This window comes from Astatotilapia calliptera, chromosome 16 (genome assembly GCF_900246225.1).
Source record: "Astatotilapia calliptera chromosome 16, fAstCal1.2, whole genome shotgun sequence".
Taxonomy (NCBI): Eukaryota; Metazoa; Chordata; class Actinopteri; order Cichliformes; family Cichlidae; genus Astatotilapia; species Astatotilapia calliptera.
In genome coordinates this window covers 21,797,926-21,813,019 of record NC_039317.1, presented here as the reverse complement: position 1 = coordinate 21,813,019, position 15,094 = coordinate 21,797,926, and the positions used below count along the sequence as shown (strand labels likewise).

The following is a 15,094-nucleotide window of genomic DNA, read 5'->3' as shown; positions in this document are numbered from 1 at the left end:
CTTTCAGATTTATTTCCTGATTAGTGTTATTAAACTATCAAACCTTAACCTTCAGATCATGTGAGCCAGTGTTATGTAACACAACAAAATTTTAATGTTTTTTTTTTTTTTTTTTTAATTATTATTATTTTGATTTTATGCTTTTGCCACGTCACCATCAGTGGACGTGGAAGTATTTGTGTAATATTTGTGGATGCAATAGGCAATTTGTCAGTGTGATTTGGTATTTTATTTCCTCAATTAACAAAGAATTATAATTATGCCATCCATCCATCCATCCAGTTCATGCTTATCCCAGCTGTCATGGGGCGAGAGGCAGGGTACTTCCTGGACAAGCCGTTAATCTTTCGCAGGGCTGGTCTAATCTGCATGTCAAAATAGCCTTCATCAAGACACCAAACCCCAAGTTGTAAATGTTAGGATAAAAGTTATAGTTTTATAAAGAGCAAGCAGGTTATATAAAGTTAGACATAGAAAAGGGTGCTTGTATGAATGGGTGAATGAGGCTTGCAGAAAGAAAGCACTTTGAGTGCTTAAATAGAGTAGAAAAGCTTTATAAAAGCACCAGTGCATTTACCAAATATGTCACAATATCAAAATCCAAATATAAAAGTGCATACAGAGGATTTGCATATTTTTTGTCGTTTATTTTTAAATGCTGTGTCCCTTCCTGACTCACAGACACATTAGGATGGTAAAGATCTTCACCTGGTGATTCTGTGTCGGTTTCTGACCCTCCGTGTTCACGGCTGCCTGGGCCTTTGTTGGCTTTAAGACTGAGAATGGGCTGTTCGTGCCAGATGTCTTCCTCTCAGCAGTCCTAATACACAGCAAGGTCTTTAATCCCGTCTACAGTGTTACTGCTTCAGAGAGATAATAGAAAAGCCTCGGTTGGTGTGTGTGATTGGTTTCGGCTGACTGTTTCCTATAAGTTTCCTAGAAATGAGTTATTAGTATTAATTCTGCAGTGTTGTCTCTTCCGCACTGAATTGATGCCTTTCTGATATTTCCAACATCATTTACCCTGCAGTGTTTGCACTGTGTAGCTAAAAATAATAATCATTAATGCTCTGTCAATCCCTGCAGATCTAATAGAGGACATGAGAGGTGTTCATGTCTGTTTTAGGACGTAATAGGGTCCTATCATGCAGACAGCTTTAATTATGTTTTATCTGAGGTGACTATAGTTATGTAAATGTATTTAATTGCATTCCTGTTTTTGTAGTTTTTAATCTAGTTAACAGTTTCTCATTCTGTTTTTCTCTTCAGGTGATTTTCAGCATTTAGACAAACCAGTGTGTTAGGACACGTCCCACTCATCGTCACTGGGCAGCCCATACACATGCACGACACCATGGGCAGCTCCCCTGAGGTGCTCTCTTGGACTTCCTGTCCAAGTCTACTGGTGGGCAAGCTGAAGGAGGAGCTCAAACTCACTGTGGTTGGGGACAGCATGAAGAAATCCAGCTCGCCTAACTCCCAACCGCAGCCTCCTCAGGCCCCTCTATCCAACTTACCTCCTCAGATCATCACAGACCTCGCTCCGCCGACACACCTGCCCGTTCCCCTGCTGCAGACGCCTGGCCAGGATGAGGAGTCCATGTTGGGCGGTACTAGTCCACCAAACGCAGCCCTGAGCGTGGACTCAACTCGGAGCGAAGGCGGACACTTTGACAACAGCGTGCTCCAGCTGCAGGAGCAGGACCACGAGGAAGCTGGGTCGCCGGCATCCCATGAGCACGTTGGATGTGGCAGCGGCATGGACGAGCATATGGGAGAGGGGGACTGTCCAATGGACCACAATGGAGAGGGCAAGCCGAACCTCCCGCATCACCCTGATGACATCAAGCTGCACTTCCAAAGAGCCCCTCCTGGGTCGGGAGGCTTCTTAGAGGGGCTCTTTGGCTGCCTGCGGCCTGTGTGGAACATTATTGGGAAGACCTACTCTACTGAATACAAGCTACAACAGCAAGGTAAACTTTGGGTTTTATCTTTCTGTTTTGCATCAGTTTAACACGCTAAATGCTTTTTGTTTAATTCAGATGTCCCCGTACCTGTGAAACTTCTGAGAAACGAACAAAAGATTCCCTCTTGTTTCTCCTAATGTATTCTGAAACTGTAATTGAATAGCCCGTCCTGGCTTCGCCGCTTTGCTGTTGCAAGTGAAGCTGCACAGCTGTCAGTTTGAATTGAGGTCATGGTAAAGGTAGGCTCACCTTGCCGCAGGGCTGCACGCTCAGGCTGGACGAGAGCTACGGGATATGAGTCGAGGTCAGACAGAACTGGGCTGGATCTCGTGGCTGCTTAGCCGTAGTCTGGGCTAGAGGTCGTAGCTTCTGTTTCTAAAACCACTTAAACAGCATGATTCAGTATTTGAAGGTCTAAGACATTTATAGGAGCTAAAGGCTTATTTATACAAATATTGGTAAGAACTATAAAATATGTACTTTCTGGTGTATTTTTGTGGTCATTTGTGGAAATTTACACCACTGTGGATTTGAAAGCTGTGATCAAAGTGCAGACTTTCAGCTATAATTCAAGGGTTTAACAAAAATATTGGAAGACAAAATGTGTGTGAATAAGAGGGAGGCAAGCAGAAAGATGCAGTCAGTAGTGAAGGTGGATGTGTTTAAGTACCCGATGCCAGCCATCCAAAGCGACGGGCAATGCACAAGAGGGGTGAAATGGAGAGAACAGGCAGGGTGGAGTGGGTGGAGATGAGTGTTAGGGGACAGAAGGATAGCAGCAAGGATGAAAGAAGGTTTTACAAGATAAGAGATCTGCTGTGATGGAGACGGTACCTATAGGTATCTGAACCTATGGAGCAGGTTTGGCCACGAGAGCCGGTGTCCTGCAGATTTTAGATCTCACCCTGGGTCTTCACACCTGAATCAAATGATTAGTTCATTACCAGGCCTCTGGAGAACTTCGAGACGTGTTGAGGAGGTAATTTAGCCATTTAAATCATCTGTGATGGATCAAGGACGAATCTAAAACCTGCAGGACACCGGCCCTCGAGGTCTGGGTTTGGACACCACTGCTATAAACCAATATGAAGTATTTACTTCTTCATAACTTGTAGGAGTAGCTTCACATTTATATAAACCGAAATGAAAGACACACAAACATCCTTATCCTTGGGCTTTAAGCCTATAAAACACTGTTCTGAAAAGCAAGTATTACTGACATTACTGACAAAAAAGTTGCTAAAGAACACATGTAGTTCATCATGTACACTTTGCAAAGTACCAGGATGCTGTGGTCATTTTGACAAAACTTGCTAACCTGATTTCAGACATGTGGGAGGTTCCGTTCGAGGAGATTTCAGAGCTGCAGTGGCTCGGCAGCGGAGCACAGGGTGCCGTCTTCCTGGGCAAGTTTCGCTCCGAGGAAGTGGCTATCAAGAAGGTGCGAGAACAGAAGGAGACGGACATTAAACACCTGCGAAAGCTCAAGCATCCCAATATCATCAGCTTCAAGTAAGTCCACAGTCACTCGCCCTTGTGCGTAACGCGTTTGTTTCATCTGGTGGCGCTCTGGGTGTGTTTAACATGTATTCTGTCTTTTTTTCTGTGTCAGGGGTGTGTGCACCCAGGCACCTTGTTACTGCATTATCATGGAGTACTGTGCCCAGGGTCAGCTGTATGAGGTGCTGAGAGCGGGGAGGAAAGTGACCCCAAGGCTGCTGGTGGACTGGGCCACAGGCATTGCCAGCGGCATGAACTACCTACACCTGCACAAGATCATCCACAGAGACCTCAAGTCTCCTAAGTGAGTTTGTCGGGCAGGAAGCTGATTAACTTTCTGACGGAGGAGCATCTTATACATTTGTGTTGAGAAAACACAGTAGTAGACCCAAATCAAATTTAAGTTATTTACTCTTTTTTTTTTTTGTGGGAATGAAATGCATAGTTTTCCTGGTGCATCATGAGTGCTGTGTTCACACAATCCATTCTTTCTGCTCTGAATAGTCTGACATTAACTCAAATACCATTCTCAAATTTAACAAAAGCTACTCGTCTTCATGTAAGAGTATGACAGATTGTTCTGTCTCATCCCCGCTGCACGCTTGCATCTCTAATCAATATCATCGTGCTGCAGCAGTGCCGCACACTGTATTAGTCAGCAGAATAATAGCAGTCTGAATGTGCTGGAAAGGTCAGACTCATTCGACTAATGGGGTGATTCAGATGCTTCTCTATCAGCGAAGTCGTTTTGGCTTAAAACTGATTCTAAGTGCTAAAGAAAGAAAAGCTCATGCCCTGTAAAAACTTGTGCATTATCATCATCATCAGCCTGAATGTTTTAACCCCGGGCCAACTCATCCTGCTTTGTCTGCCTTTTTTTTTTTTTCCTTTCTTTTTTTTTTTTTTTTTTTTTACACTCCTCTTAACCAAATAGACTGACCTTGCTGTGTTTTCTCTTTGTGCATCTTTTAGTGTTTTGGTGACCCACAACGACACTGTGAAAATCTCAGACTTTGGCACATCCAAAGAGCTCAGTGATAAAAGTACAAAGATGTCATTTGCGGGGACGGTGGCCTGGATGGCCCCAGAAGTGATAAGAAATGAGCCTGTGTCTGAAAAAGTAGACATCTGGTGAGTAATAGATGAAGAAATATGAAGCAATGTTTAGCTTTTCCACATCATAGAAAAGGATGTTTTAAGTGTCATCTTTAATAGTCATGTTTCTGCAATGAAACCTGTCCATCTTTGCTTGTGTGTTGTAGGTCATTTGGAGTTGTGTTATGGGAGCTACTGACTGGAGAGATTCCCTACAAAGATGTGGACTCATCCGCTATTATTTGGGGTGTCGGGAGCAACAGTCTCCACCTTCCCGTCCCCTCCACGTGCCCGGACGGGTTTAAAATCCTCATGAAACAGACATGGTGAGCAAAAACAGCTTTTCTACTACATCACTTAAAATATGATGACTGCTAGAACGTAAACATACTCTGTGTATCTTCCTTCATGATTTTCATGAACTCCAGGCAGGGAAAGCCCAGGAATAGGCCGTCGTTTCGTCAGATTCTCCTACATCTCGACATCGCCTCTGCAGATGTTCTGGGAACTCCTCAGGAGACCTACTTTAAGTCTCAGGTCTGGACCAATACTGAGAAATGCAAGACTACACCTTAACTTTGTGTGCTTTTTGCAGTGTAATTCTTTGTGCAGTGAATGCTCTGGCTGCATGTTGACTGTGTAAGTCCATATTACAGGCAGAATGGAGGGAGGAGGTGAAGAAGCATTTTGAGAAGATCAAAAGTGAAGGCACCTGCATCCACAGGCTGGACGAGGAGCTGATCCGACGCAGGAGGGATGAACTCAGGTGTGTGTGGGGAAAAGAGAGCAGACATGTGGCTTGTTAATAGAAGACATGGTTTTTAATTTGTACATAAAGCAGAAGTTACTGGAGTTGAACATTTGGATGCATTTCATGCATGTTCTCAGGCATGCACTGGACATCCGGGAGCACTATGAGAGGAAATTGGAGAGAGCCAACAACCTCTACATGGAGCTCAGTGCCATCATGCTGCAGCTGGAGGTCCGAGAAAAGGAGCTGATGAAGTATGTCGATAAACATTTTTGTCACATCTGTGCTTTACTAGTATCCTGCTCTCATTGTGCCCGTATTTCCTCTTTCAACATTTCCAGTAACAAACTGCAACAGAACTGAAAGCATGTTCAGCTAGCTAGAGTGACAAAAATGATCTGAATGGTATCGTCAGTATTTTTAGATTTTTCCTATGAGTCTCTGCTTTTTTTGACTTACACGTGATGTACATAAATAGTGAGTTTCTTAAATTATTGCAGATTCCTCGATGTAGCTTTACTTGTCAGGAATGCTTTTCACTTCCCATTAATGTTTGCTATGTTGTGTTTAACTAAAGTGCAGTGTGACTGCTTTTCCCCCATGATCTGACTTAAATCTAGTTCTGTGCATCACCGTAGGAGAGAGCAGGCGGTGGAGAAGAAATATCCCGGCAGCTACAAGCGCCACTTAGTCCGACCGATCGTTAGATCCAACGCTGTGGAGAAGCTCATCAAGAAGAAAGGAAGCATTTCCCACAAACCTGGGATGCCTCCCACCAAAAGGTCTGATTTTCAAACGTATTATGTCTATTAAAAGTTACACGTTCATGTATCTGTAGGTTCAGCTGCAGATGTGTGATTTATCGCAGTTCAGGTCAGAGTGTCATTTAAATACTTAAATGAACTGTTGAATACAATTCATATTTTCCAGGCCAGACCTGCTTCGCTCTGATGGCATCCCTAGCGTAGACCCTCTCCCGTCGCCCTCACCGCTGTCTGCTAGCCCGAAGGTCTCCACCCCTCCTGGCAAAGCCCGGTACCGAAGCAAGCCTCGTCACCGCCGCGCCAACAGCAAAGGAAGCCACAGCGAGTTCTCCACTGTGCTGAAACCCATTGCTGGAGCACCAGAAGAAACCCACTCTCTCCAGGAGCAACCGATCCACCATCATCACCACCACCACCCTCCTCAAACGGAGGGGAACTTTCTCCCCTTGAAAGGTCGCGAGCAGGCTGTTGTCAACTGTGCCAACAACCTGCGATACTTCGGCCCCGCCGCCGCCCTCCGTAGCCCTCAAACTGACCACATGCAGCGCCGCGTTTCTGGCTCCAGTCCTGACCTCATTTCCACCGCTGTGGATGCAGACACGCGACAGCGGACTTCATCCACCAGCTCCAAACCTGCATCAGGCGCTGGTGCTGGTTCTTTATGTCCCTGCTGCCAGGCTCACCCCTTCCCCGGCTGTCTACACTGTCAGGAGACCCCTCCCCTATCAAGCCACCCAGAGCTGCCGCACTACTCGCTGCTCAACACCCAAGAGGGCAACCAGTCTTCTCTGGGGGCGCACAACAAAGACACAGTCTCAGATGGAGAGACCACAAAGAAGACAGAGACGCAGGAACAGGATGCATCCCAGAACGCGCACACACTGCCCTCTGCACTGCCCCGCACTCTCAGGCCGCTCAGGAAGGTGAGCAGAGCTTTACGCCGATGAGTATGTAACGTGTGCTTGTGTGGGATTAAAAGCTGTTACCGCTTCTTTTTCAGGGTGGTGATGAGTCATCCGAAGAAGAAGAGGGAGAGGTGGATAGTGAAGTGGAGTTTCCAAGGAGACAGAGGTGAATACAGAAGGTCATTTAGTTTGCAGCAAAAGAAAATGATCTTTAGCAGATCAACTAGGAGCCATTTTCAAAAGAAACTGCTGCAGTAACCATGTGGAAGTTTTCTTTTCATTTTTTTCTCCCCTCTCTCCTTGACAGACCTCATCGCTGTATGAGCAGTTTCCAGTCCTATTCTACTTTCAGCTCAGAGAACCTGTCGGTGTCTGACGGAGAGGAAGGAAACACCAGTGACCACTCGCACAGCGGACCCCTGGAGAGGCTGAGCGCCAGTCAGGAGGAACACCTGGACGAGCTGCTGTCCCACACGCCGGACATCCCCATCGACATCTCCACCCAGTCAGACGGCCTCTCTGACAAGGAGTGTGCCGTCCGCAGGGTGAAGACGCAGATCTCGTTGGGGAAGCTGTGCTCCGATGAACACAGCTACGAGGTCAGTTTGCGTGAATCTCTATGCAGATGTAGCTCGAAGGGTGGTAAGATCCACCGCTTCAGTCCAGATAGCTCTCAGCAGCTTTGTAAAAAGACACGAGTCCAGACCATGTGGTCTTCTGACTTTAATGGTGTCCTAACATTTCCTCCAGCGCCACCATGAGCGGCTGTTTAAAGGATTACTACCAAAATGGGTTTAGCATGCGGATATGAGCATTTAGCTGAAAGCACTTCTGTGGCCAAATAAAGGCTCTCAGATGGTTTAAAGGGCTGGGCTTCTACATATAGACTGAAATAATGTGACACTATGCACATCACTTATTAATAGTAAGCCTTTGCTCTATCACTACTGATAAACACACTCTGTATTCGTATGTAGGGCATTAAATCATTTTACTTTGATGTTTAATTTATTCATTTACAGGGGACCGAATGTGTTCATTTCTAATTCTATATTTTTATCTTTGAACTTTGCTACAGTAGCTTTGAATGATTCTCAGTTTAAAAAAAAATCCCTGCAGCTCATCAGTTCATCCTCTGCCTGAAACAAGTGGTTTTAGCTGCTCCCCATGCACAAGCAGGAGCAAAGCCGTCTGCAGCCTGAGCTTTTGAGTCACAGGGGCTGTTTGGGTGTAATCAGTCCATACTGACCTTATTATAAACTATGGTACATCTTACATGCACCTTGAAAGAAGCGGGGGTTGCACCCGTTTTTTGGCTTCAGAACTGTTCTTCGTGGCACAAACTCAACAAGGTGCTAGAAACATTCCACAGAGATTTTGGTCCATATTCACATGATAGCATAACACAGTTGCTACAGATTTGCCGGCAGCACATCCACCCACTGTGGTCATAAAGGGGTGGATATGTCAGCAATACAAATAGCCTGTCATATTTAAAGTTGGAACTAATGAATCCAAACCCTTTTTGTTTGGAGTCATAAGAAACATTAATTTATGTTTATTTTATTTACTGCATTGCACAAAACCTCATTCTTGAGATCATAATGCATCTCAAATCATCCCTGATGCTGGATCTTTCTTAATGTTCCCCTGTTTGTTCCCTTTTGTCTCTCAGAATCCGTTACAGTTTGGGGACTCGGACTGCGATTCGTCAGAAGCAGAGTGCTCCGATGCCACTATTAGAAACAACAAAGTCGGGGCTCCTTCCTCGTGGTGAACCTGCCTAAAGGGCTCATCATCTTTCTTGCCTGGAGGCCATCATGTCCTTCTCTGCTCTGCAGAAAATACAGCAATAAGAGGACAAACATTGTAAACAAAGCTCCCTATAGCAACGTCCTATGTAATCTCTCCCATATGACCCCCACCCCTCATCTAGCACAGCATTCAGGCAACCCATTGCAGGGATTCCCTTTTGAATGATAATGTACAATAGATAGTTTAACGTTCATAATTTATTTTTGTCTGAGTTCTGAAGGAAAATTCAGGAGCTATGAGACTTCTCTGATCTGAACAGAGAGGAAATAAACAGACATTTTGAATCCAAACAAGGGTTTACTTTGTGATGGAGAGAGACCAGGACTGGAAGACGGTGTAGATGATGACGATGATGATCATGATAATGATGAGAAGGGCTTATCAATCAGAAGATGATGGCTTTAAGTGGGGAGATGCATAACTGCAGTAGTTGGTCTCTCAGGTGACTGACCCAGAATAAAAGCGGCTTTCAACATCTCACTGTTGTGGACAGACATGTCCAAACAACAAGCAATCGCTCAGCTCATACTGCAGCCTGACCAACCTGCTTTATCATGAGTTTACAGTATCAAGTCCCAGTACCCCACCTCCTCCGCTTCCACCCCGCCTCCCCACTGTGAGTAAAGTGGGGAGCATGGAGCTCATGGAAAACATTGTGAACACCAGCATGAACAACCTGCCTCGCAACTGGATTTTCTCCCTCCCTGAAACCACCGGATGTGTCTGTTCTTCAGGATCCCCCCCGCCCTCACGTAGCTGTCGAAGCATGCTTCTGCAGCTCGCGAAATGAAAACGCTGCCCCAAGACTGCATGAAGCGGACAGAGCATCGGAGATAAAGACGTGGCCGAGAGCTATAGGAAAAAAAAGAAAAAAGAAAAGAGACTCTTCCTCTCTGACTCTGCTCGTCCTTCTCTTAAAGACATGCCAACGTCATCGTCATCAGCAATCAGATGTCACAGGCAGAGTTACTGAGGGAGTTATCTGTGTGTGAGAGTGTGAGTGAATGTGAGTGTGACAACGCAAAGTCCTTTCCTCTCCATTAGACATTACAGTTTCAAGTCTCATCTCAGGATCGTTCAAGGACTGTGAAACTGGACTGGACCAATTATATGAAGGAATGTGTTTTGTTTTTTTTGTTTTTTGAGCGGCACATATTAAGGACCATGCAGGAATACTCGAAAAGGTCTTACAGATAGCCTTGATGTTCAACGTTTTATTGCTGTAACAGACTTTAATGGGATGTGGAGACGAGGCATCCAGGTGCAGTATCCCATTTCTTGAAATCTTCAGGTTCGGCATGTTCCACGGATCATTTTCTAGCAGGGTGGATTATGCCGATGTCCAAAATGGTCATTATTTGCGAATTATAACAGCAATAACACGAGTGAGAAAGAAGTCGCTTGTTCAGGATCTTGCATGTCTAGCTGGCTAGACGCGAGCACAGTGACTGGTAGCCAGCGGAGAGCGCCAGGCGTCAGAGCTGCTTATAGAGGCTATTTTTTTAAGTCCAGAGTGGGATTTTAGAATTTCCTTTAAGGCACTTAAAATACTTAAATAAACACTAATCCATTCACATTCAAAGTGTGAATCTTGTAGGCCAGATTTATTTATTTTTCTTAAAATACTTCCTTATGTAGTCCCAAATAGTTAAAGAGTTTCTTGGTTAATCCTTTTTCACCAAACACATTCAAATACAGGTGCCTTTGATCACATGTTTAATAATTTATCAGTTTAACTCTTTTCACCATCAGCCCAGCTGCAGGGCCCTTTTAGAAGAGCTCTTTAAATGACCGTAATTCTGTTTCTGTTTGTGCCAGAGACACAATTCAAAGGGTTTCAGAAAGAAGGGATCACGAGCTTCACAGGGATATTTGTTGTGTCACGGTACCACAAAGCATTCACAAGGTACTGATGGCTGAACACGGACAGTAAAACCAACTAAGCCGAGATGTTACCATGTGCACTCCTCAACTGATTTTGCCTTGAGAGAAAATTCAAATGGTTCCTGAAAGATGAAAATTATTTTGTCATGTGTTGTGATAAGGGGTTAAGAAGCATATAGACCAAACTAAAAATGTATTATTTAAAAAATCTGAAAAAATATAGGCTTATGGTTAGCTAATGTCCTCTGTCCTCCTCAGCACACACACCTCCTTAAATCTGGATGGTTTATTCATTTATGATTCAAAATCAAAATAAATGCTACACTTCTTCCTAATAACTTGGAACATTAGTGCATGTAGTAAAGTGCAATCAAAGGTTTGAAAAAGCAAGAGCTCAAAGAGTTCCTTCTCTTTATCCAAAAAGGAGTGATTGGGAGGCTGGAGCTTCGCATTTCACACCTACAGCTAGTTAGGAATCCCCTGTTAACCGAACCTGAAGCCTGCATATGCAGAGACAACACAGGGAGAACATGCAAACTCCACACGGGGCTCAAATTTAGAAAAATCATAAGTTAAATGCTAATTTTAATATTTTGTCAAGAATCTGTTCTGGTTGTTTGTGGGTTTATAGTTGTGTCTTCAGCGGATAAAATGCATGCATGGTTGGTTCGAGGTCTTTCCCTGCAGCTTTCAGGCCATCTCCGATCTTTAGTGTGGCGCACAGTCTAATCAGCGTTGCGGCTTTTAGCACATACCACAGGTGGTTTCAGAATTTTTGTGTAATGGTGAGATGTTTCGCACTTTAGAGTTACATTTTTTTCCAAAGACTTCCAATTCACACAAACATGCACGGCTGCTTTTTTTTTTTTTTGAAAGGCAGTCAGGACTCGACATTGTTTTAAAGTTTAAAAAAAAAAAAAAAGTATGAGAAAAAGCCTTTAAATGAAATGTTCTCTTTAATGACAAGTTGTGTGACCGTCCACAGGAAGATGAGATGGTGATGCACTTGGTGTGTTTTAGCATATAACAGCCATACCTGTAAACTCCATATACATGCATGGAAAATCTCACGATTACAGAGCTAACCCTTCTCCTAAAAGCAATCTTTAAACATGTGATCAGAGGGAATCTTTATTTTGTGTTTCTGTGAAAGGTGATAAAATGACTAACCCTGTGCTGCTAAACGGTATGATAAAGATTCAAAACAAAGCGCTGATGTTTTTTGTTTTGCGGTTCTTCGTCCAGCAGAAACAGTTTTCTCTGAATTTTTCTGAATATCGTTGTTAAAATGCCCTGTTTTTGTGGCCATGTCTTTGCTGCTTGGGATGGTCAGGTTTTGTGCAAGAGCAATATATGGGCAGCCACTAGATGGCGACAGTTAGGCTTGTGTTATGTAAATAACCTGACTCATCCCTTTTTCTGACTAACATCATTTAATTCCTGATGGTTATCCAGAACAATATTACTTTTTACCTCTCTGGTTGTCGCTGAAAAGGGATACTGCATCTGTGAGAGAGCTCTCTTTTGTTTTGCTTTTAATAAGCCCCATTTCTGTCATCATCCTCACTGATCTGATCTTCAAGCTGACAAACAGCCAGTTTCAATTTAACGATAATGATGTCAAGCTGCCGGCTCAAGCGTGTGCAGACGGCTGAGATTCTGCATATAAAGGAACATAAGCCAGAGACGAGGCCACGGAGCACCGGAGCGACCTCATCTCAGTGTTACTCCTGTACATAAACACCTGTAAATGTCATGTGACCCATTATCGCCTCCCTCCCTCTCTCTCTTTGTCATTGCACAGCTCTGGCAAAGCCTCGAGCTTGATGACCAGCGGACTGGTTGAGCAGGAAACTCTTGAAGTCTGTCCCCACATCAGTATTGAACACTACAGGAGGGTGTGAGTCATAAACCCGAGCAGCACAAGGTGATTATTAACGCCGATGGACGGACTGCCTTTTGCTCCACAGCTTCAGAAAGGCTTACACCTTCTGCCTTTCCTCGAACCTCCTCCTTCACTCTTGTTTACGTTCGTGTGAAATAACCCAGCGTGTTGTAATGACGGGGTAATCCGATCAAGCTGTTAATAACATTATCTTTCTGGCGTATATCCTGTGAAGTATGATTGTTGTGTAGTTTTAATTTAATTTTGATCTTCTTTTTTTTTTCTTTGTAGCTGGCCTACATGATTGTTGAATTTAATTTATTTTGGATGACTGGTGAGGAGGAGTAGTGTTCTTTTTAATTTCAGGCAGCTTCAGAAATGTCACGACCTACGACTTCTCTCCTGGAAAGTATTATTTAAAGGAAGCACAATGAATTGGTCAGGGAAGAGGACAGTATTTGTGTGTGTGGTTGAACAAAAGCATCGTCACGTTGACCCTGCAGGGGACCATTCGTCATTTAGCTTTGATTTAGCAGACTTTACATCAGTAATTATCTCATCGTAGGTTGTTAGGAACCACTTTCAAACATAAGTCAGTCAGTGGGCTGTCTCCGCAGTGTAAATGAGGCGTGAAGCCTGGAGGGATGCGCGATGCTGACCTCGGTACATCTGCGGGGACCCCCACTTCCTCTCATTCTTACTAGGAAAAAAACAAACAACTTGCATTCAAATTTCTGTGAAATCGTCTCTCTAACTGTGGACATCCTGTTGCCTCGTCCTGTGTTATCGGACTCATGTTTCTTTGTTACTCTTGTTTCTATCCTCTTTCCTGTTGAAAGGCATTATGATCAACCAATCCTGTCAATTTCCTGTATTATCCAGTGTACAGTGCAACGAGTAACTGGGAGAATTAAATCAGCGCAAACAACTGCATGGAATAAATGCTGTACTGTACCCAAACCTCTGTGGTCTGGCTCTTCTGTTTGTCCCCTACTCTTTAGTGCTTCTTTTATTGTCCTCTATTTATTTTTTGCTGTGTGTGTGCAAAAGCCACGCCGCATATTTTCTGAAGAAAATTGAAAACGGGTGCAATCGTTCCTTCAAAGATCTACCTGTTTTCCTGTTTTGTTACAAAAAAGAATTCAGCTATTTGTTGGTAACACATAAATGTTCCATAAATATCTATCTAGATCTCATTTATGAGATAGATAGATAGATCTTGAGAGACAGAAATGCATGTATATTCCTGTGTGAAAGTATTAAGCCACTCCTCATTTCTTTATTTATTGAAATGTGCAAATGTTCACTGAATATATAAATTATACAAGACAAAAACAGAGCATATACAATTCAGTGTTTTGGTATGACCACATTAATTGTTCAACACAGCCTGAACTCTATTAGGTATTAAGCAGTCTTCAGGAATAGTAATGAAGTAAAATAAAAGCCAGGCTGAGTTCATGAGTGATGATGTTCCATTGTGAGTTTTCCAATCCAGGTGTGATTTTTATTTTATTTTATTTTTTTTCCAACCATTGGATAAGAAATCTTCTGGCTCTTATTTCATGGTAGGTTAAAATCTGGTGGTGTTTTTCTGTGTTCATAATTCCATCACTTTTGGCAAGATCCCCAACATACTGGCTGAAATACGGCTCCAAACAACAGACTGCTATAGGCACTTGCTGTTGAAGAGCTCTCCTGACCTCCTTCGTACATATTGACAGTAATTTGAACCAAAAGTTTCAGCTTCTTCACTCCATCAGACTTCTTGTCACTAATTTCAGTCCAGTTTTTGAGTATTTTTTGGCGTAATTCAACATTTCCCCACCTTAAGAATGATTTGTTGACAACCACCCTTCTACTGAGACCATTTCTATTGAGGCTCCAGTGAGCAGTAGATGGGTCAGCTGAAGGACCAGGTTTCTTAAGGACATAACTTTCAGATCCGGTTTATCTACTTTATATAGTATTTCTTTTAAATGTTTTTTAAAGCTTGAACTTCCTTTTTTGTCCTCTACTTGTCCCGTTTCCCCACATTTTTTCACAACACACTGCACAGCTTGCATAGATATGCCAAGTTTTCAGCTAAAACTTCTCTGGGAGTGACCTCTATGGTACAAAAACACTTTAGGTCTGTCAAACTGTGCTATCATTAGCATTTTCCATAAATTAAACTAAATAAATTGGATCAAATAATGTTATTTGTCATGCTCTTTAATTTAAAAAATGGTTCTTTGATAAGTTGGATGAGTCATAGGTCAGTGTTTAGTGGCAGGTTAAAAAAGGGGAGGGGATGGGGTGAAAAAGCAGTAAATGTCTGAAGAAAATTTTTAAGAATGACAAAGCTTGGAATACAGACGAATGAGAGGATGCTCGAGACATTTGCACGTTACTGTAGTCCTGTGGAGGCTACACTGTATACTTTATTATACCCAGAAGTTTGTATACTTTTATTTTTTACTATAAAATATTACTGAGTTGGCTTTTAAACCAGCTCTTCTCCTTCCTGTTGATAGGCAGGCTCTCAA

At 43.2% G+C, this 15,094-nt stretch overlaps 1 protein-coding gene across 9 annotated transcripts in view; it reads left to right on the top strand.

Moving 5' to 3' along the window:
• The window catches only part of map3k13 (mitogen-activated protein kinase kinase kinase 13), a 35,071-nt gene extending 23,533 nt beyond the window's left edge, over positions 1-11,538 (top strand). For 6 of the 9 annotated variants that reach the window (XM_026144099.1, XM_026144092.1, XM_026144093.1 and 3 more), the window contains 13 exons: positions 1,270-1,973; positions 3,296-3,479; positions 3,580-3,771; positions 4,440-4,598; positions 4,730-4,888; positions 4,991-5,099; positions 5,219-5,328; positions 5,451-5,567; positions 5,934-6,095; positions 6,244-7,000; positions 7,078-7,148; positions 7,290-7,581; positions 8,658-11,538. In XM_026144099.1, the coding sequence (XP_025999884.1) occupies positions 1,343-1,973; positions 3,296-3,479; positions 3,580-3,771; positions 4,440-4,598; positions 4,730-4,888; positions 4,991-5,099; positions 5,219-5,328; positions 5,451-5,567; positions 5,934-6,095; positions 6,244-7,000; positions 7,078-7,148; positions 7,290-7,581; positions 8,658-8,759 (3,045 nt within the window). In that variant the 5' untranslated portion in view covers positions 1,270-1,342 and the 3' untranslated portion in view covers positions 8,760-11,538. Of the gene's footprint in view, positions 1-542; positions 836-1,269; positions 1,974-3,295; positions 3,480-3,579; positions 3,772-4,439; positions 4,599-4,729; positions 4,889-4,990; positions 5,100-5,218; positions 5,329-5,450; positions 5,568-5,933; positions 6,096-6,243; positions 7,001-7,077; positions 7,149-7,289; positions 7,582-8,657 lie in introns of those variants that run through there. The other 3 variants (XM_026144096.1, XM_026144095.1, XM_026144101.1) reach the window with 3 other exon arrangements.
• The last annotated feature ends 3,556 nt before the right edge of the window (positions 11,539-15,094 follow it).